Here is a 21,330-nt window from a genome sequence, read left to right on the forward strand (position 1 = left end):
GAACCTTGGGTTACCCCCAGGCCCTGGGTTCCAGGTTGAGGAGCAACGTTTTTGTTGTAGCACGTTTCCTGGATTTAATGCTGTCTCTTAAATACTGATTGGGTCAAGATTGATCCACAGTTAATTTTTTTCGCTATCTACAAAATTCCGACACACTGAACAATGTTTACAATAAAATTTAAATTTTTTTTTGGTCCATCCCCAACTCTCTTAATTTTCAGAAACATATAACAGAAATTGGGCGTGGATTTAATTCAGCGATCGACCGAAATGGTATTTCGTCACGTGGGTAAAATTTCGCGATCAGTTTTAGAATTTAGCGTCAAATTAATTTAGGACTGATAAAAAGAACATTACATTTTTTGCAAACTAGTATTTTTTTAGAAAGATGCAAATAAAAATATCTTCAATATTATATCGAAAGCATTTCGCTCAAATCATCGAGTCTAAGTTCCTTTTCTATTTTTGATTTTAGCGTCGATATGTAATTGCGCGAATGGTAAAATATTTTTTATTCAGCGAATTTGTGGTATTTGTCACAAATTCGCCACATTTTGTCTACGCACAAGTTTGTCTTTGTCTTATTATGTTTAGTATTTTATCTCTAACCTGTAAAATAAAATTTAGAAGCAGTGTGAACATGCCAATCTGGGCGTTGGCGAAAGCTTGCTGAAAGATATATTTGGATATGTCGTAGATTTTGTCGTTCTTATTATTTTTTAAGTTTGTCTTTATTAACCTTTTTATTGCTTCAACTTTCCTTGTGTTTAAATTTGGCAGCGTGTTATTGCGTCAATCATTTTGTACACAGTGTAGAATAGCAACTGCTCGCCAAACACAATTTTTTGCGCCAAAAGTAAACTTTCATTACAAAATATATTAATTTTCCCTTACCAAAATTATTATATTATACTTCCGTTTTAAAGTTAATGTTGGCCTGGCGAATACATCTAACAGTTTTTTTTTGTTACACGACCAATGAAAGGTTTCTTTTACTTTTGTTAGAAATGTCAATAAATGCACGTTAAAAGATAAAACCCAAGTTAAATCCACTTCAAGTCCATAAAGTGTTCGCCTGTGCTAAATTAAACCCAGGCAAACATTTGTGCAAATAAAGTAGCTTGCTAAGTATTCAGTAGAACTTCTTTCCATAGCTTGCATCAGAGCAGGTCTTGTTCGTGACAAAAAGATTAACAATCAAATTAAATGGCTCAATTTCATAAAAAAAAGTCATTTTGAAACAACGATAACAATCTATTGGATATATATACACTAATCTTTTTCCTACTTCAGCTCCTTTCTTAAGAGATACTCAGTACATCACCTGGAGCAGCAACTTTCAACCTAAATAAAAAAAGTTATAACAACTAGTTTGTTTTGAAAACATCGCCATATTGGATTGATTCACAGCTTTGATTAAAGAGGGGTTGTTTTCACAGTTCTCAGGGGTTCTGTTTGCTTTTGTTTAGCTCAGATTTCATGCTAATGATGAGGAAGAAAGATGAGATGACGATAAAATTTTCGTGCTTTTACAGATGTTTAAGAAGAGCAACAACTCAAAGTTTACCTCCTATTTTAAAAAAACTTAATCACATACTTTCCACTTCACAACTTCAACTTACTTTTCTGCTGCTATCATACTACCACTCTCACCACTGATTTGCAATACTGTTGGTGTCATCAGGGTAGGCGGTCCATGATCACGCCGAGTGTCGCGTGTCAACCCGTAATAATTGTCACTTAGTTTGTGTGCAAACCCATCCGGTAGATTAGGATCTGGCATTGTCCTATAAAAAAACCCCACACGATGACATTTCAGTAAAATAATTACCTGAAAATGTTTCACCTAAAAAAGAAAACTTCGAATTGATACATCGGTTTCCCACTTTAGGATCAAAGCATTCGCGAATAGAATGGTTGTTACAAAGGTTTACGATTGACGAAAATCTTCAATTGGCGGATTCATTTTACCCCATTACAAGGTTCTTGTGAGAATTTACTGATGTTTTCATTTTCGTAAATAAATATTGCAAACACAAAAGTAAGTTTCTTAGTAAGTAGATTAGCTTTTTTTCCTGCTAAAAATATTTTTCAGACTTCTCAATACCAAATTAAACAAAAAATATACTCTGAGGTCAACGTTATTTTATTGCTTACTAGCACATTAGACATTAAAAATACTGTGGACCACCCAAAAAATTATTATTAATGGTGTAGAAAATCAATCCTTTTGCGTTTATAATCGTTAAATGCAAAAAACCTGTAAATTTCACAAAAACTGGCACCAATTTATTGTTTAACAGTAAAAAAAGCACGTGTACCTCTTTTGAAGTTCATATGGATATCTAACAGCGATATTGTATTCTTTCTAAACAAAGGAAAAGTAATAATAATAAACAGGTGGTCAAAATTGTTTCAACTGACAACATGCTGCATATATATATAAAACATAATTTTATTTAACCGATACAAAAAGAACAAAAATTGCATACTTTCGACCAAAGTTTTTAAAAACTGTTTATAAAAATTATCTAAAAAAATATTCAATTTCGCAAGTTTTTAAAATCATATGCAATTAAACAAGTCATAACTTAAAATAAAGCCAGCAATTGTCACATAGAATCGTCATTTGCACTTCTCGCTTGCTGGCATAGTAAAAAAATACAAAATCAAGGAAGGTACAATCTGTAATACTGCTTTTATTTAAAAAGACCTGTGCATAATCATGAAGCAATATCTACATCACCCTATAGCTACACAATCTTGAAATCAGTGTACCATCTCCTTGAAATTCTTTTAGTGAGGGATTGATCTGAAAAATCCCATTACTTTGAATTCTCGGTAGCAAAGAATGCCAAAAGTGTGAAAGTAGAGGTTCTTTTGAGAGATTTATTGCCCATATTGGCAACTTTTTCAGATTGCATCAATGTCTTGTCGATTAAGGCGTTTTAATACATCAAGTAATTTTGCATAAAATAGCTAAGGTTTTATCCAACAATGGTTTTTATTAAAATTTAAATAAATTTTTTAGAAGCACGTAAACCATAAAATTAATTAGAATCATGACAAGGTTGGTTGAGTCACAAAACATGTATACATAGAGAGAGATATCCGTTTTTTAGAAACAATAAAAACAAGTTTAAAAGTATATATCTTAACAACATTTATAACAGCGATTATCCTTAAGAACTATAAATATTGCTATTGATGACCAATGTAAGATGTATATTGTGCATAATTAGGGTGAAGTGGCCAGGGTTGGGTATTTTTTACCATATTGTTATTTTCGCTGCATACCTAGGGTCTATTTATGCCAACAAGATCTGTAGTCAGTGATTTTGGAAACACTGGCCTTACAGTACTGTGAAAAGGTTTGTTAACAAACAAACATTCAAACATTATATCGTGGTCACCACACTAATATTATTATCTCCACGAAGAATCGTGTGTCCCACGATTTTTTCACGAGCTCCACGATTTCTATATCCAGTATAACTTAATTTTTTTTCAAAAAGTCTTTCATTAAAGTTAATTTGTTTGTTTCAGGTTTTATCAAGTTCAACAAAGTTTGTAGTTCTTGCTTGGTGATCTCATTATAAAAGTTTAAGAACGAAGAGTGGCGATAGAAATGCTTTTTTAGATCGCGTTTTGATTCACGAACGATTAAAATCTATTATATATAGCTAGCCTTATGACAACGAATTAAAACAAAAAGTGTTAATTTATTTTTTTGCCGTCGGTTTTTGATTTAATTGATAAACTAACGGTCTTTGTTGATTTACAATAGAAGTTATCTATCGTGGATACCACGGTGTAATGTTAATTTTTGTTCGTGTAGTCAACGAAACTTGATCGTGAGCTCAAACCATTGTTAAAAAAAAGGCGTCGTGGGCTGTTATATTTGATCTCATGTCAAAAGCGTACCCGCTGCCCCGGTCTTTAGCTATGTACGGAGCCGATAAACTCTAGATATAAATATATATACAATACAACCTGGGCTATCGTGGTTCATGCATAACATGAAATAAACACGAACCACGATGTCAAGAAATCTTTTTACAGTACTGTATATGGGAAAACCCACTTTAATATATTGAGGAAAAATATGTCCAATGTTTTATCATATCTGACACAAAGTTTGTTAGAGAAATATTCATCCACTTGCTGACTACCCTACTTCACATTTAATGGCCCCCACTTGTGTAGCTATTATAGACAAGGGTGCTGACTCACCGGAAAAGCGGCAAAAACCATGGGGGCTGTCGGACAAATTCCGGCGTTTTAGAAAAAAATTAAAATTTCGCCCGGAGAAACCCGAATCAACCCGAAACAACATTTTTTTAAACATTTATTTCCATGTAGTGTAGCAGTGGTAGTGGAAGACTGATTTTATATCATTTATTTCATAAATAGCCGTAATAAAATCCCACAAATAATAAACTGTAAGTACGACGGCAAAATAGCATCTCCCTTCTTCTCAACAAAATGTAAATGAGAACCTTCTTCTCATAAGAATTTAAATGAAAACAATGAGCTCGTCCCGCGTTACATTACGGGCGCAATTGGACATGTTCAAAAATATGAGGCAGTTTTTGGCCAATTGTGAACATTTAGGGTGTATGTTAAATAATTATCCTTTAAAGTATCTTAGTCAATAATGTAACAATTTGTCATGTCTATTTCTTCAAGGAAGATAAAACTGTAACAATTAGAAATTCCCATGAAAGTTGGGTAATCTGTCAAAGAGAAATTAAGTGCAACATAACAAAAAAATGATAATAAAGTAACAAGCTTTTCTTTTGAAAAAATGATACTAGTCTAATAAAGTCAAGAAAAATAATGGAAAAAAGACCGGTTTTCGGCCTAATGAAAGTTCCGGTTGTTACTACCATAAATACAACATTATTTGCTTCAAAAACAAACAAACAAAAAATGAAAATTTTCTAACACTTTGAAAGAAAAAAAGTTACTTTTTTATCAACATTTATCCAAGAAAGCATAAATGTTGAATTTAACTAACTGCTAAAATAACTTTTATGAATTCTCACTTTTCAGAATCTTCAAGGGAAATCTTGTATATCAAAACAAAAATGTGATAATAAAGTAAAGCTTGGTTCCCACTGTGGTTTAACTTGGGTTTAAATATACAACCTAAAATGTGGCGCCGTAGATTAGTGGTTATACTCGTACTCTGTGCGAGAGACTAGGGTTCGATTCCTCTTGACGGCGATTCAACATGGGCGAGTGAATGTTACCATAGCACCGGGTGAACCCGAGCCATGTGAGGAAAATTGGGGAGATGGCTCTATGTGTGGGCCGTTGGATGTTGCCGGGACTTGTCTAGTAGAGCGCAGGTCCTAATTGGGTCTGCGTAGTTCAAAATGAGCATTAAATACTCTAGGACTCTCCATCTAAGCCATGGCTCCTCCTGGACATAATAGTCAGGGTATATCCCTCCATATTAGTGAAGCTAGCTTTGTAAAATATGCACATCTATCTCTCTAAAAGGTTTTAAATGTGTTTTTAAAATTAAAATAAAACCTGAGCATTCCCACTGTGTTTTAACCAGTGTGTTTTAAAAGCAAAAACATGTAGCGTTTCTCTCTTTGTCGCCCTGTGTGATTTATCAAAAATCACTGGATATTGGCGAATAAGTTTGCTAAAATTCTCTTCCTGTACCAAACTTGTTTTTTTTTCTGCAATTGTTTATTCTTTTTTCTGTCTTAACGTGAAAATGCGCAAAATGAGCCCTAAAATTGTTGAAAACTTCTTCGGCCTTTGAACTTTAAACCACAATATCAAAAATTTTTGATCTAAGGTTTTATTTTATCTGTGGTTTAAACAGGTTTTATGGCGAAAATTTTAAAACACGAACACGTTCACATTATGCCTTAACTTTAAAATCTTATTTAAAACATACCTAAAACACACTTAAACTACAGTGGGAACCGAGCTTAACAGAAATCACGCCTCGTTAGAAATCTCCAAGATCTGTATATGTTACAAAATCATCATTAAAAGCAAAAGTAGATTGCTTTAATTAAGACATATCTCTTCTAATGGATGCCTAACACCTTGCAGTACAGAAACAAAAAAATCATTTCTGAGTTCTTAAATGACACAGAAATGATAATTTTGTAACAAAAAATTGAATATTGTGTCTTATATTATCATTTTTTGCTTTGAACAAAAAGGTTTTTCCAAAAGCTAAATCTATATTTAAACAAAGCAATTATCAATTGAGACAAAAGCAGAAACAGATAAATTCAAGAACGCAGAAATGATCAGAAAGTACCGAAAAAGATATTCCTGGCAAAGTCCAAAATATTTACTAAGAAATACGAAATATTTTATAGTTCCTTAGAATTCCTGAAGATCTGTACTTGTTACAAAATTGTCATTAGGAAGTAAAAGTAGATGTCTTTATTCTTATTCTTTATTGTATCTTATATTATCATTTTTTTGCTTTTGAATAAAAATGTTTTTCCAAAAACTAAAATTAAACTTAAAATGATTAATGAAAGTTCGGTCCACGAAAGTTTCTACATCTAAAGTAAGGTAACTAAACGCTATCACACAACCACAGGTAATTCTCTATCGATAAACTATCGTCATCAATCATTTCGACAATAGGATTTACCAATGGAGCAGGAAGAACATAAACAACATCTGAAAAAACCTTGTAACTTTTATTTTTCTGAAAATATTGGCATTTGATGTATTTGCACCCGATTGGAACAATGTGATTGTACTATCTATTAACTCTGATGTTGCAGTTCCATAATCAATCACTTTACAAAGGTAAAACAGTTCAAGGGAGTTTGGTGGGAAATACAGAGCAATGACACCACCACGGGAAATTACACCAAAAACACTATCTGCTCTCATTTCATATAATTCGTATTCCTCAGAATTAATGTCCAATGTCATCTGCTTTAAACTCATTATCATCCTCATCATCATCCTCATCACCATACTCATCATCATCCTCGTCATCATCCTCATCATCATCCTCATCATCATCCTCATCATCATCCTCATCATCCTCATCCTCATCATCCTCATCCTCATCCTCATCATCATCCTCATCATCATCCTCATCCTCATCATCCTCCTCATCATCCTCACCCTCATCCTCATCATCATCATCATCATCATCATCATCATCATCATCATCATCATCATCATCATCATCATCATCATCATCATCATCATCATCATCATCATCATCAAACGGTCAAGATCTTCCTGCTTCACTGCCCATGTCTCAACAATAAATGAATTCTCTAATTTTTTATCATTATTAAGCTTTTTAAGCTCACTCAAAAATGCATAGCATACATAACCTTGAAACAAATCATCACAATTTGTATAAGCTATAATTTCATTAAATGTACTCTGTTTCTGTAAAACATTATTCACAACTTTGCCCTTTATAGGTGAAGGTAATTCTTGTATTATATTTCCAAGGTGTTCTGATTTGCGTTTTGTGTCACTATACTTTTCCTATAATTAGTGACTGATAAATCTTGTTTAACAGTGTTTAAATTCCACAGTATGTACATACCCCCATTGAGTATCCTAATACTCCACTCCATGTGGGTCAGCCCTACTCCTTCTAGAAGGTTCCTCCCAGAATCCCTTGCCTCAGAGTATATATATAGTTGGCACATTGTTTTCATTTTCCTCTTCAGTGCTTCAGCCGAATTTGCTCCTCCGCCCTGCTAACTATTTTCTAGATATTCGCATTACCTACTATGTATATATTTGTAATATAGACTCAGCTTTATATTAGCTACTTCGTCTTTATATAGTAGTATGCTCACTCATTTATCGTTGTATATATTTATTTGTTTTTGTGTATGCTCGCTGTTCTTTGTATTTATTTGTTGTTGTTTTTAGTATTCTTGCTAATAGAACTGTTTACTGCATATTTGCGTTTTTACTGTGAGTTGAACTATTTGTTACACTGATTGTTTCCATTGTTTCTTTTGATGGAGTTAACCATTCCAATGGTTAAATTCGCTCATCATTATTGTCCTAATGGTTCTGAAATGAAATGGTTCTTCAGAAATGTTGAAATCAACAAATGATGGGATTAGAGTAGAGCAAACCAATCTATGTTTCTATAAAGGACCTATTTATCTACATATCTGGCTGGAAACTTCACAAGTTTGTTGTTTTTTGTTAGCATGTAATTTGCTGTAGCTTGCAAGTTTACTTTTGTATAAAAACACTTTTTTACATTCTGCGCATTGAAGATTTTTGTCTCACTTTTTGTGCAACCCTCCTTGATGTGCATAAAATGTTAGGTTTGTGCTTATATGTTTTTTTACAAGTACTGCAATGATACAGATCGTCTTTTAGAGTGTATTTTTCAACTTTTGATGGTGTTGGTTTTAAACATTTTTTTTGCATGTCTTGTAACTTGTGTTCTAAATTTGAAACTATCTCTGCAGCCAATATTCTTACAACTAAAATTACTCATTTTCTTGTCTAAATAAAAATTATGAAAACTTTTATCAACTGTCAAAATACTTTCAAGGCTATTTACGCAACTACATTTTATTCTGTTGAGGATATTTTTGCAGTAATATTATAAATTAAATACATTTACAAAACTAATTTAGCAATCCAGATGATAAGTCCTAACCAAAACTAGTTTTCTCTCATTACCTAAATAATTTAAAATCAATATTATATAAACACAGTAGTGACTTCAAGATCAACAGCACAACGTCTTTTTTATGAGAAAAATTTACTAAACATTCTATTCACTATATACATCCTGTGCAATGGCTTCTTTTCAAATACAATGCAACGGTTTCTCTTAAAGATCAAATCTCCATTATCAGATATACTATATTTCTGCTTACTGTTATAAACTTTGTTACATCTTCCTTTCGAATGTTTATAAAAAATAAAAATTATTCTTTGTAATGACTTCTTCATTCATGCAATGCAATGGTTTCTCTGAGAAAACAAATTGATTTCTTCCATCTGTTATGTGTATGTATGTGTCTGTACTACTTATATTTATACTGCACCAAAATATGAAAAATAAGCTACTTTATGAACTTTCCCATTACAGTATCACCTTCTATATACATTTCAATCAATGATTGTTACAAGGTTATATATATCATTCTTACTTACTTATGTTTTGAAGTTGTAGCTTCACACCTGTCGTAGACGACCAACGTCAGTCACTTCTTTCTCTTCTTCTACTCCATCTCTAAGGAGAGGAGGATGAGAATTAGATCAAACTACAGTGACTATACTGTTTTCTGAGGCTTCATTTGTCCGGGGATCGGAGGTTCATCTGGGAGAGTTTTGAGAAACTTGTCGAGGGCTGTTTTAAACTTTAAAACTGGACATGAAGTGATGCTTTTAGGGACTTGGGCAGGGCGTTGAAAGTTCTTGGAGCTTGATAACGGAAGCTGTTGTGTAGTTTAGCGAAGCTTGTGGAATTGTTCAGCACCGGTGGTAGTTGAAAGAAACGCCCTTTTATTTGTGTTGCATGGGTTTGCATGGGTGGGTGAAGGTTTGGGACAATGCCTTCAGCTATTTTCCAACTGTATATGGCTTGATAGCGTTCACGTCGTCGTTGTAATGAGCACAATTTGAGCTGTTTAAGTGCGTTGTTGTAAGTCATTCTGTGTACACAGTTGATCTTTTTCAAGTAGCTCCATTGCAGAGCTTCTAGTACCTTGATTTGTCCTTTACTAGCAGAAGACCAGAGTTGAGAGGAGTACTCGAGTCTAGGGATGACAAGGGATTTCCATAGTGGTAGGAGAACTTTTCGTGATCGCGATCGAAAGATTTGAAGAATCCAGCTTGTAAGTTGTTTTGTATTTTCTACAATTTTATTTATATGCGATTTGAAGGTAGCATCATCTGTCATTAGTATTCCAAGATCTTTGTCTTGTGTTTTTGGTTGGATTTGTGTTGATACTGTTGTTATGTACTTTGACTTCAGATCCAAGTCTTTTCCATACTGCAGGAGTTCAAACTTTGTATTGTTGAACATCAGTTGTTTTGTTTACTCTATTCGTAGACTGAGTTTAGGTCTGCTTGCATTTTTTCAATGTCACTTTCAGACCTAACCTTCATTATATAAGTCTTGAACCTAAAAAAGCTTTCTGTTACTCAAAAATCAATCTGATTTAATTCAAATATTGTATAGTAACCTTCAGGTTTTGGATAATGTTGGTTATATACATAAAATGTTTTAAAATATTTTAAAATTTTTTGCTTGTTACTTTATTATCAGCATTTTGCTTTCCAATGCCGTTACAGATTTGTGCAATGAAGAATAATTGGTATGTTTAAAGCCATTGTATTATGATTATTTGTCTTTTAACCACTTTTTTCCACTATTAATGCAGATTATGATACAAATGTAACATTGTTACTTTTTTATCATAAATGTGCTCTGAAAGCACATATGCAGAATAAAAGTAACTTGACCTATTCATAATGACTAGTTTTACCATTTACAAAACTTCCCTTTATTTTGTTACATAAGTATCATGTTATGATAAAAAGATGTTTTTTCTGATTTTAGCAATGTTCACATTGCTGCCTATCTTTTTGAACATTCACCAATTCCGGCGCAACGGGTCTAGGCTTTTCTCTGGGTAGTTAGCTACAGAAAAAACCCTGAAAAAAAACCCGTTTTCGGCGAGTTGGCACCCTTGTTATTACATCTGCACTGTAGTAGCTCTATTCTGACCCAACTTAGAACATGGCCCGACTTAAGACGGGACGGACCATCTTTGGACACGGTGGCCCATCTTTTGACATGCTGCCCTGTCAATTGACGAGCCAGGACTAACTTGCGACATAGCGTTAAAATATGTTTGCATACTTAAGACCTTGTATTTAACGTAAACTAACTACAATGAAAAAACTGAACTGCTTCAACTTTCGCCGAGGTATTGTTGTATATGGCTTGCCGAGATTAAATCGAGCTATGAATTTTAAGATTGTTGTGGGTAGCAAAAACAACACTATTTGGCAACTCATGCAAGACCATATCTGCGAATGCGTTTTAAAAGCAGTTAGAGACTTCCTTGTTAAATTATCGGAGATGTTTGTGTGCATAATGACTAGCTAAATGACTCAGATATGAAAATATAACATTTAGTTCAGTGTAATTTCATATTATATATATATTCACAGGTAGCTATAGTATAGCTAAGCTGTTGTTTAAGCTATTTTGCTATGTTTAATTTTCAATATAATCTTTGATGGAATTATTGCAACTTGACCTATTAAGTAACTTGAGAGCGAGAATCGTTTTGGCTGGGGCATCCATGAATGAAATATTGTGTTATATATTCAAGAAACAGAAAGATTGACCATGATTTTAAAGAAATATTATAAGTTAATTTATATTTTATGTGATCAGTGAGTCCTTAAGCTGCCATTTGAGCTACAGAATTTTTTTTTAAAAATTCTTTCCCGACTGGACAACAGCAGGATCAAACCCACAACCACTTGGAAAGGAGTCGTAAGCTCTACCGACTGTGCTACTAATATTTGTGAAAATATGTCTGTGTTTGTTCAATTTTTAAGAAACAAATTATGACATTATATTTGTATTGCTCATTACTTTAGCTATATTTGTAATATATTATATTTAGAGAATTTTAGATTTATTTTCTTCCATATATTTTTTGTTTTCTTTTGTCCTCTCCTATAGAGATTAAGTGTATTTGTCCACACCTGTCTTCATTTTTTTCTTAAATTTGAAACATTGTGTTTCCCATGTTACAAGGCTTAACTTAGTCTGGGAGTCTTCAAACTGACCCATGTGTGGTTGTTTCTGAAATGTGTGAAAAGTTGGATCTGTCCCTTTTTTACTACAATTTTTGTCCTTTGTCAATAGTTGGGCCTGTCCCATCCTATGACACAGTCTTTTAAAAGCATGGGAATTGTTTGTCAATAGTTGGGCCTGTCCCATCCTATGACACAGTCTTTTAAAAGCATGGGAATTGTTTGTCAATAGTTGGGCCTGTCCCATCTTATGACACAGTCTTTTAAAGGCATAGAAATTGTTTGTCAATAGTTAGGCCTATCCCATCTTGTGCAACATTTTCTAAAATTGTAAGAGACCTTTGTGTATAGTTAAGTTTGTCCCATCTAATGAAACGGCTTATAAAAGCAAGAGATTCTTTCGTCAATAGTTGGGCCTGTATCAAACTTAAGACATATTACGAGGGTGCCGATAAGCCGCATACACCGTAAAAAGTGCAGGCGTTTTCGGGCGAGTTCGGCGTTATAAAAAAAATTCAAGTATTCGCCCGAAAAAACCTGCATAGGCCCGAACAATGCCCGAACAAAAAACAGACCCTAATATATGATTCAAAAAAACTATAAAAATTAAAATAAACTTACTATGTGGTAGCAAAGTTCTTAGAAGAACTGTTTTTGATGGTTTTTGAAAAAGTTTACTTTATAAATAACTTATAGCTATATAAACTTTATTAACTCCTTTCTCTTCAAGTGCCTTCTTCCCAACCATCGTCCGCGTGGTTTGTTACAAGGAATTGCATTTCGGGAATGTTCCGGGCAAGTTCGGGAAAGTGCGGACGGTTTCGGGGAACAACCGCCAATTTTATTTGAAAATTCACCCAAACTCGCACGTATATATGCGTGCGTTTGTGGCTTATCAGCACCCTTATGACATATTTGCATACATTTGTCCAAGGTTGGGCCAGGTCCGTCATTAGATAGGCTATCCTAATTGCGGACACACCGACCCGTCTTTTGACGGGACAACCTGTGTAAAGACGGGCCAGTCCTGCGTCCAAAGTTAGGCCGGTGTCCGTAGTTGGGTCAGAACAGCTCTACACTAGCTGGCTAGCTAGAGAAAAATGTCTAGCTATAGCTATAGCTAGCTAGCTATATATATTTTATTATATTTTATATAACTGGTTTAGACAAGAACAAGTTCTTCTAGCACCTTTGTTGGTTCGTTTATTATTCAGACTCACTCGATTGAGCGGTCATGAACATAGCATTACGGTATTAAATATAGCTAGCTAGCTAGATAGCTACACACCTTACACTCAACTTAGAAATCCATTCCTTTGAAATAAAAAGTGCTGTCTACAAGCACACTGTTCGAAAATTTTCCCTAGCTACAGCAAGCTAAATCTAAATATTTCAATTCACTATTGTTAATGGTCCACAAAAAAAGAACTTACTCCCATCAGAAAATTTCTGAGACGTTGAATTGTTTTCGTTGCAGTCGCCATTTTTATTTTTGGATGACGAGTGTTTAAAACGTGATGTTAAGATGCGAAATGCTAAGAAGATGTTAATGGATTAAAAACGTTTTAAGGTAAAGATAAGTTCAATTTTAGGCCAGGAAATAAGTTTTATTTTTCTTAACATCAATATCTTTAGATTGTAATTTGTTGTTAATGTAGAACTTTTGTTCCACATTAATTTTTCTACAAACACATGTCTATTTTGTGATGTCTTTATCCACTGTTTCATGTACCATGAAACACGAATTTTAAAAACAAAAATTGTGGCAAAAAAGGAGAAAGAAAGCGACAACACATCAACAAATAAAATTGTTACAGCAACAGCTTACTAACGAATAAAAATGGATGACTGGGACGAAGCAGATTTAGTACCAAGTCTGTTTGAAAATGCAGCAGAAATGAAGCTTTCGAATTTTTGTATCGCTGCACAAGAAGGGAATATTGAAAAGGTAGCTAGCTACACATTTTAATGTAATTTAAATGAGATAAAACATCAAGATAGGTGTGTTTATATTTTTTATATAGACATTTTACCAAAGCAGGAACAGGTTGCACCAACGAAAGTACACCTCTTCACAGTTTAATATTTCTTTTTACGGAAAAATTGTTGAGGCTTTTAACTAGCTAGCTATATCATTGAGTGTAGATAGATAACAAGGTGCTGACTCGACGAAAGCGCCATATATAGCAAGGGCAGCCATGGGCGTTTTTTTCTTTTTTTCAAGGTTTTTGTCTGTAACCACCCAAGAGGGTGTCGATAAGGCGCAAACGCCCGCACTTATTGGCAGGGTTGTCCCCCGAAACCGCCCGCACTTTCCCAAACTCGCCCGGAACATTCCCGAAATGCAATTCCTTGTAACAAACCATGCGGACGATGGTTGGGAAGAAGGCACTTGATGAGTTAATAAAGTTTATATATAAGTTATTTGTAAAGTAAACTTTTTCAAAAACCATCAAAAACAGTTCTTCTAAGAACTTCGCTACGGCATAGTAAGTTTATCATATTAGTGTCTGTTTTTTTTTTTCTTTCGGGCATTGTTCGGGTCGATGCAGGTTTTTTCAGGTGAATAAATGAATTTTTTTCAAAACACCGAACTCACCCGAAAACGCCCGCACTTTTTACGGCATATGCGGCTTATCGGCATTTTATGATAGCTAAATATTTATCGAATAAATGATATAAAAAAACAGTTTTTTTAGAACTCTTCCACTACCACTGCTCGATGTTAAAAGATTAAATTATACATGATAATAAATGTTTAAAAAGAATTTGTTTTGGGTTGATTTAGGGTTTCTCCGGGCGAAATTCATGGGGACGAGGATGATTGAAAAACATAAACATTGTTTTGATTTTTTGTTGTTGTTGTTATGTTATTCATTGATAACGCCAGCCCTGGCTGTGAGAAAAAGTGATGGTGTGTGGTACATCAAACTCCAAAATAACACATGGCTTGTGATGGTCATCGCACTCCATCTTACAATCACGGCGTGTGCCCCACACCATGAAAAAATGGGATGCAAGGTGTAGAAAAACAAAGCTATATGATTATCAACACAGAAATGGTACATGTATACTGCCATAGTTGTCAATAATTTATTTTCTTCATCTCCAAGTTACGTAAGAAAGCTGAGCACCTAAAATAAATATTTTACCCATGACAATCATTATAATTGCTAGAAATGACCGGTGAGAGAGAGAGAGAGAGATTTATTTTTTATTAGGAGTTTACAATGAAAATATATAATATGAAAAATATATTGAACATTTACCTAATAAAAGGATAACTAGCACAAAGCACTTTATGTGCTTAAATAGGCAGTTGGGCAGTTGAAATTTCATGGCAGCCAAAAAAATTAGTGTTGCTCACAATGAGCCAAGTCTGAAAATTTTCCTATACATTATAATAATTTTTTCATTTATCCAGACGAACAATGGGAAAGATAGAACTGTTGTTGAAATTTTGATGGTGTCACCAGTGCAAACCTTTTGTTTTGAAAATATTTAACATGTTGCATCTATTGAAACTCTGACCAAAATAAGGTATATGATCATGTAGATGTAAGGGTTTAAAAATGTTGCTGATCTCAGCAAAAACCTGTCATTATGCAAAAATATTGCCTTTATTGTGTATAGCCTGAACTACTGATCCAGAAAATGTATAGGATTGTGTCCTTTTGACAAACAGTCAAAGAGTTTTATGGCCTGTGTTAAATAAATTGCACATGGATGTGGTATATACGATACAGAGATGTTAATTGGAAAGATGTCCTTTGTGTTAGGCATTTATCTGAAGAAGATTTGATCCATATTGAAGCTTTTCTGAGATGTACAATGATTTAAGCGTAATTGCGTAGTTAATCAGTATTAAACTTCTAAAGTTTAGTTATGTCATGATGTTCGATGTTACAAATGGAGTACCAGTGCTCCAGAGGGAAAGTAACGAGTTTGTTGAAGCAGAAAATCTGAGTGACACTTTTGTTTCTCAATGATGTCACATCGGGTGGTATCAAAAATTGCCAAAGGTTCAAAATTGCAGCCAAACAATTGGAAATCCATGTTTATCAACTCTCTGGATATTGTGCGAGCCATGATTTAGTTGGGATTTAACCCCTTCCCTCATTTAAAATTAGTTTCAAGTGACAGTTTTTCTAAAAACTTCTTGGTGGGCTCTTGGTGTTTTTTGAACATTTCTTCACTCCAGGTTAAGTTCAGAGTTAACTTATACATTGATTTATTCTCTTGTAGCTACAACAAATGCTGGATCAGAAACAAGTCAGGGACATCAACATGCAAAGTCCTAAGAAAAAAGAAACAGCTTTGTTATACGCATGTAGAGGTGGACAATTAAAGGCTGTCAATTTTTTAGTTGAGCATGGTGCTGATGTAAATTTAAAAGGTATGTTTATCTTGAACTTTACCTTGAATATCTTTCTGTTTCGAACAACAATGTCCTGGTCCCTTGCGAGTTTATGTGCAAAAATGCCAAAAATCAGAATATAAGTGTTGGTCTATCTGACCTCAATTGACTCATAATAGCTAGTACAACAAACTACCACAAAATTTGATATATCGAGTTGAAATGTCTGATACATATTAGACAAGAGACAAATGTTTTCTGTTTGATTTAGACATTCGTGGCAAACATAGTCTTCACTTAGCTTCATCAGGAGGATTTTTGGAGATTGTAAAATATTTGATTAATCAAAAAGCAAAACTAGACGTTGTGGACAAATATGGCCGAAGTTGTTTACATTGGGCTGCAACAAACAAACATTACGATATTGCTGTATTATTGCTGGAATCAGGTAAATAAACATTTTTGTTTATTTATTGCAGTCAAAGCAAAAATATATTTTATTTATTTTATTTACAGAAATAAATTAAATTGAACACGCACTTTATTTAAAGGAATCTATTGTCATGCCAAAGAACTTTATTGTCATGCCAAAAATGGTGTTTCGTTACTGAATTGAGTTCTTTGATGCTACTCGTTACTTGTCAGTCACTCTTTAATATTTTTCCTATCTAAGAGAATTTGCTCAGTGTATCTATTTTTTCTTTAACGTGACCAATTTTAATATCAGTTAGGAAGCTGAAATTTTAATCATGTAAACATGCTATCAAACAAACAAGCAAATAAATGGACAACATTGTAAGAAATTGTTTTAAAGTCTCTATCATTGCTTGGGTTTTTAAAATTACCAAATCATTTAACCAGTGTAGTGCAGAAAAAAATGGTGTTTTTTATTAATCATGCTGCAATAGAAAAGAGCTGAAACCGTTAATAAGTGGCCACTCTTGCATAGACAATCTTCTACAGTGTGTAGGTTTGCACTTCCAAACACGCATCAGTATTTTACTATCAACTTTAATATACTTAGGTGCTCCAGTCACATACAGCATATCCAACAATTGGCAACCGTTACACGAAGCAGCGAAAAGTAATGAAGTGCAAATTTTACAATTGTTGATGAAGAATGGTGCACATATCAATAACCCTGTGACAGGTCAGTTTTGAGATAATAGTGTCACATTTAGTTTCAAAGATGGCTGATTTACAACTAGTTTTATAGATGGATTTCTTGGTTAGTGTGATCATGTTCTCTGATTATATGCATCTTATTCGTAGACAATAAGCCTCAGCCATTCAGCCCACTTCATATTGCTGCGCGTGAGGGAAGTGTGGAATGTTTAAAGTTATTGCTGGAGAACAAAGCTGTTGTAAACGCTGTCAACCGGGGTGAGTATTTTCGTGATGAATAAAAGTTATTTTAGGTGGTTAATTCTATAAAAAACCTGTATAAAAAACTTTTTTTCACCTTCCTCCTTGTTATGTGTTTAATGATCAAATATTTTATTTACATATACTGTTTCTATTCGGTCTGGGGCGGAATCCTGATGGTTTTTTTTTAATAACTCCCTACCGCTAAGCTGCATGGCTATGTACTTATTGAGTGTCAATATTTATCTATTAGACACTTGTATGCTAAATTTTTAGGTCCCATGCCTGTCAGAGGCTTTGATATTGGCTATTACTCGAAACTACCCCTAAAAATCTCTTTGAAACCCTTATAATAATATAATAACTCTTGTTAGGATTATAGTTAGAACTTGAAACTTACATACAACATTGTTTCATCAAGAAGAATTATTTTCCATGTTTGGACACGTGATTAATCCGATTTTTTCGGATTTTACCCGAAAATAAAAAAAAACGGATTTTCGGGCAATATTTGGCAATTTTTCATACGACCTATGTAAAAACCGGAAAATATGTTAAATAAATTTTATGTAGGTTTTAGAAACCTCAAACAGAATGTAAAAATTCGCTCTATAACTAAAGTAATTGAATTTTAACCAGCTGGTGGTATTTTGAAGAAATTTCAAGCTTTTGATTGCGTCACAGAAATTGTGCTGACGCAAGCAAAAATTTATTACCGTCATTATGAATTATGTTGAATATATTTTATTTGGTTATTAGAAACTTTAAACAGGATGTTAAAGTAATCGAATTAGAAGCAAACAATGTTTTAACAAATCTTATGCTTCCGAAGACGTCACAGGAAAAATGCTGACATAAGCAAAACGTTTTTCTACCATTCTGTTGCTTTTATGACATACTTAACTCTGCAAGCTTACGTCCAATTGTTTATGGAGGCGAGGGGAAAGAGTAAGGACAGAATCCTCCCGGTCACAAAATGTTCGAAAAAAAACCGGACTGAATAAGGTTAAAAACACTAAATTTTTAAATTTTTTTTTAAATTAATTATCTAACTTCCTTGTTTTCCATTGGTAAACTGGTAAATAAATAAAAATACATCTTTTCAATAAAACAAAGAATTTTCTCTTTTGCCAAAAAGGTTTATATCAAAATAATAGCTAAAGCGATTTTGGAAATTATATTTTTTTTGAAAATTTATTTTCCAACTGATATATGTGTAACATAGTTTTATTTGGTTTCAGGTAAATCAACAGCTCTACATGAAGCAGCTTTCAAAGGATCGAAGGAATGCTGTCGTGAGCTGATTCTACATGGTGCTGATCCGCACGCAAGAAATAATTTAGAAAGAACTCCATTATTAGAAGCTTGTAATCGAGGTGTGTAATTGTTTTCAGCTCTTTTTCACTTTTGGAACAAAAAGTAAATTTTTAATGTCCAATCTGTCTACACTGTATAAAAACCTATCGTTATGCTTTCAACTTATGCTTTCTTTATTAGAAAACACTTGTGATTATCGAAAGATTAAAAGTTGTTTTTACGCATAGGACTTCAAATAATAAATTTTAAAAAGTCTCTATGCTTCATACAATGACCCTTCAATCTTGCTAGTTGTTCCCCCTTCTCCTCGTCCTCCTCCTCTTCCTCCTCTTCCTCCTCCTCTTCCTCCTCTTCCTCCTCCTTCCTCTCCGCAGAAGTGTCACATACAGAGCGAATCTTCTGTCCAACGATAACGATATTATAACTTAATTCGAGTACCGTTTAGTAACTGCTTGTTTTTACCTTTTGTTTTGTCTGTAGTTAACTTCATGTATGTGTGTTTAAATTTCGACTACGTAAATTTTAGGCAACTTACAAGCCGCCATATTGCTGCTTGATGCCGGCTGTTTTGTTAATCGGCCCGACAGAGTGGGAGACACAGCTCTACATCATTTGCTACGTCACAACCAAGAACGGTTGACTGCGGAACAACTGGCAGGATTTACAGACATTTTATTACAATATGGTGCTAAGATGAATACTGTCGGCACCGATGATGAAACTCCGTTGATGCTGACTCAGCGTATGATGGAGAAAGATGTATATGATGTTATGTGCACAGCGATGGGTAAGCAGAGTCTATTATTTATTACAATGTTTTGTTACCGGAGAGTACGGTATGTATTGTATCTGATATGGAAATGAACTGCACAGAAGTTCAATTTTAAAATGCTTTTACTAAAAAAAGAATTCATGGATGCGCAAATGTTAAAAAACATTTGCGCATCCGCTAAAGGTCGTTTTTGCGGGTGTTTTTGTGAAAACAAGATAATAAGCTTGTAGAGAAAAAATAAAACAATGAACAGTGGCAAATTTTTTTTATTTATTTATTTATTATTATTATTTTATTTTATTTTATTTTTTTGCTCCTGCAAGTATTAACAAACAAAAAAATTCGTGCGAAAAATAATCGTTCGAGGAAAAGTAACAAACTGATCTGTAGTCAAGAGAAGAATTGCTTACCTTTAGTACAATACATTTTACGTTTCCCTTTCATCTTTGTGAAAGTCAGATTTAAAACATTTGTTATTTTTTTAGAGAAACCACGTTCGTTACTTCACTGTGCGAAGATAATGTGTCGTAAGATAGTTTGTTGTCAATATGAGAACATCAAAAACTTCCCTATCCCGAAAAATTTACAAATATATTTATTACAAAATTCAAAATATTATTCTGGATGGTAAAATAGTAGTTGTAATTTCGCACGTGTACAATGTTATTTTTTTACTGTTTTTATTATTAATTAGATGTTTTATTTATTGGTATATTTCTAAATATTTTCCTTATTTTTATCTTCTGTTTAACGTTTTGTTTAAAATCTCTCAATATTTTCAAAGTTTTATAAATTGAAAAAGAACATGGAGGGTGAAATGGCTGAAAAAATAAGAACAAAATAACAAGAAAGAAAAACAATGGCGATGGTAAAATTTTTGTGAATAATGCAACAAATATGCGAAAACCTAATGTGTAAAAAAGTTATTAATTGTTGTCTCGATAAGTGATATTTTCATTGCTTTTTTTAACGATTTTTACCAACATTTGTCACCTTTTTTTGCTTCTTTTTTTTTGGTGTCTAAAACTCTATTTGATATGGAAGTTAAATTTTTAAAATTTTCTGAATTACTTGCTCAATTCTTACCAAAATTTAGTGACTGTTAATATTTTTTACGACTGGCATATTTTCTAACAATTTAGACTCTGTCTGTTGACGACGTCATAAATTATTAAACATTGCTCAAAACTACCATAACAAACTATTTGAAACGGAAAATACTATAAATTCTGACCTATTGATCGAGCGTGAAAATTACAAAGTCGTGTGATACGAATAGGGGGTAGTTATTGAATAACTTATAATTTGCTATAAAATTAATTGGAAACCCGCGGACCGCGGATCTATTCCTGCTCACTGCTAGGTAGTGTGTTACTTATGCACAAAGTAGTTCTTCTTCACTTCATATATATGATCACTACCATAAAAAAGTGACGGAGGTGTGCAATCGACCGTCACTTATATTGACCGTTATTGAAATTCACCTATATCAACCGGCATTAAAATTCACTTAAATCAACCGTTATTGAAATTCACTTGTATCGACCGGCATTGAATTTTACTCATGTTTAGATGTATTGTTTTTAACGCAATTAATTTTATTTTTTTTTTACATTTTTTTTTGGTAAAACTTTAAATTATCAAACACTAACACTGCTTGTCAAACGTATTTTATCTGATCAAAATGGCTAATAAATTGCGGCTTTGTGCTAACAATGCTCCAAAAATATACAACTTG

The 21,330-nt window shown here is 33.4% G+C and overlaps 2 protein-coding genes across 2 annotated transcripts; one reads left to right on the forward strand and one right to left on the reverse strand.

Annotated features, from left to right (window-relative positions):
• Positions 1-1,222: 1,222 nt before the first annotated feature.
• LOC130629421 (NADH dehydrogenase [ubiquinone] 1 alpha subcomplex subunit 7-like) lies at positions 1,223-13,317 on the reverse strand. The gene is made up of 4 exons (XM_057442602.1): positions 13,215-13,317; positions 2,322-2,368; positions 1,623-1,787; positions 1,223-1,344 (listed from the first exon to the last, which is right to left on the reverse strand). Exons 1-4 carry the CDS (start codon positions 13,263-13,265, stop codon positions 1,302-1,304), a joined length of 306 nt encoding a protein of 101 aa, XP_057298585.1. The 5' UTR covers positions 13,266-13,317; the 3' UTR covers positions 1,223-1,301.
• Positions 13,318-13,522: 205 nt separating this feature from the next.
• Positions 13,523-21,319, forward strand: LOC130629418 (26S proteasome non-ATPase regulatory subunit 10-like). Its single transcript, XM_057442597.1, has 8 exons — positions 13,523-13,729; positions 16,027-16,177; positions 16,410-16,586; positions 17,163-17,288; positions 17,411-17,521; positions 18,745-18,879; positions 19,347-19,607; positions 20,078-21,319. The coding sequence occupies exons 1-8, from the start codon at positions 13,622-13,624 to the stop codon at positions 20,221-20,223; spliced, it is 1,215 nt and encodes a 404-aa protein (XP_057298580.1). The 5' UTR covers positions 13,523-13,621; the 3' UTR covers positions 20,224-21,319.
• Positions 21,320-21,330: the final 11 nt, after the last annotated feature.

This window comes from Hydractinia symbiolongicarpus, chromosome 2, assembly GCF_029227915.1.
Source record: "Hydractinia symbiolongicarpus strain clone_291-10 chromosome 2, HSymV2.1, whole genome shotgun sequence".
NCBI lineage: Eukaryota > Metazoa > Cnidaria > Hydrozoa > Anthoathecata > Hydractiniidae > Hydractinia > Hydractinia symbiolongicarpus.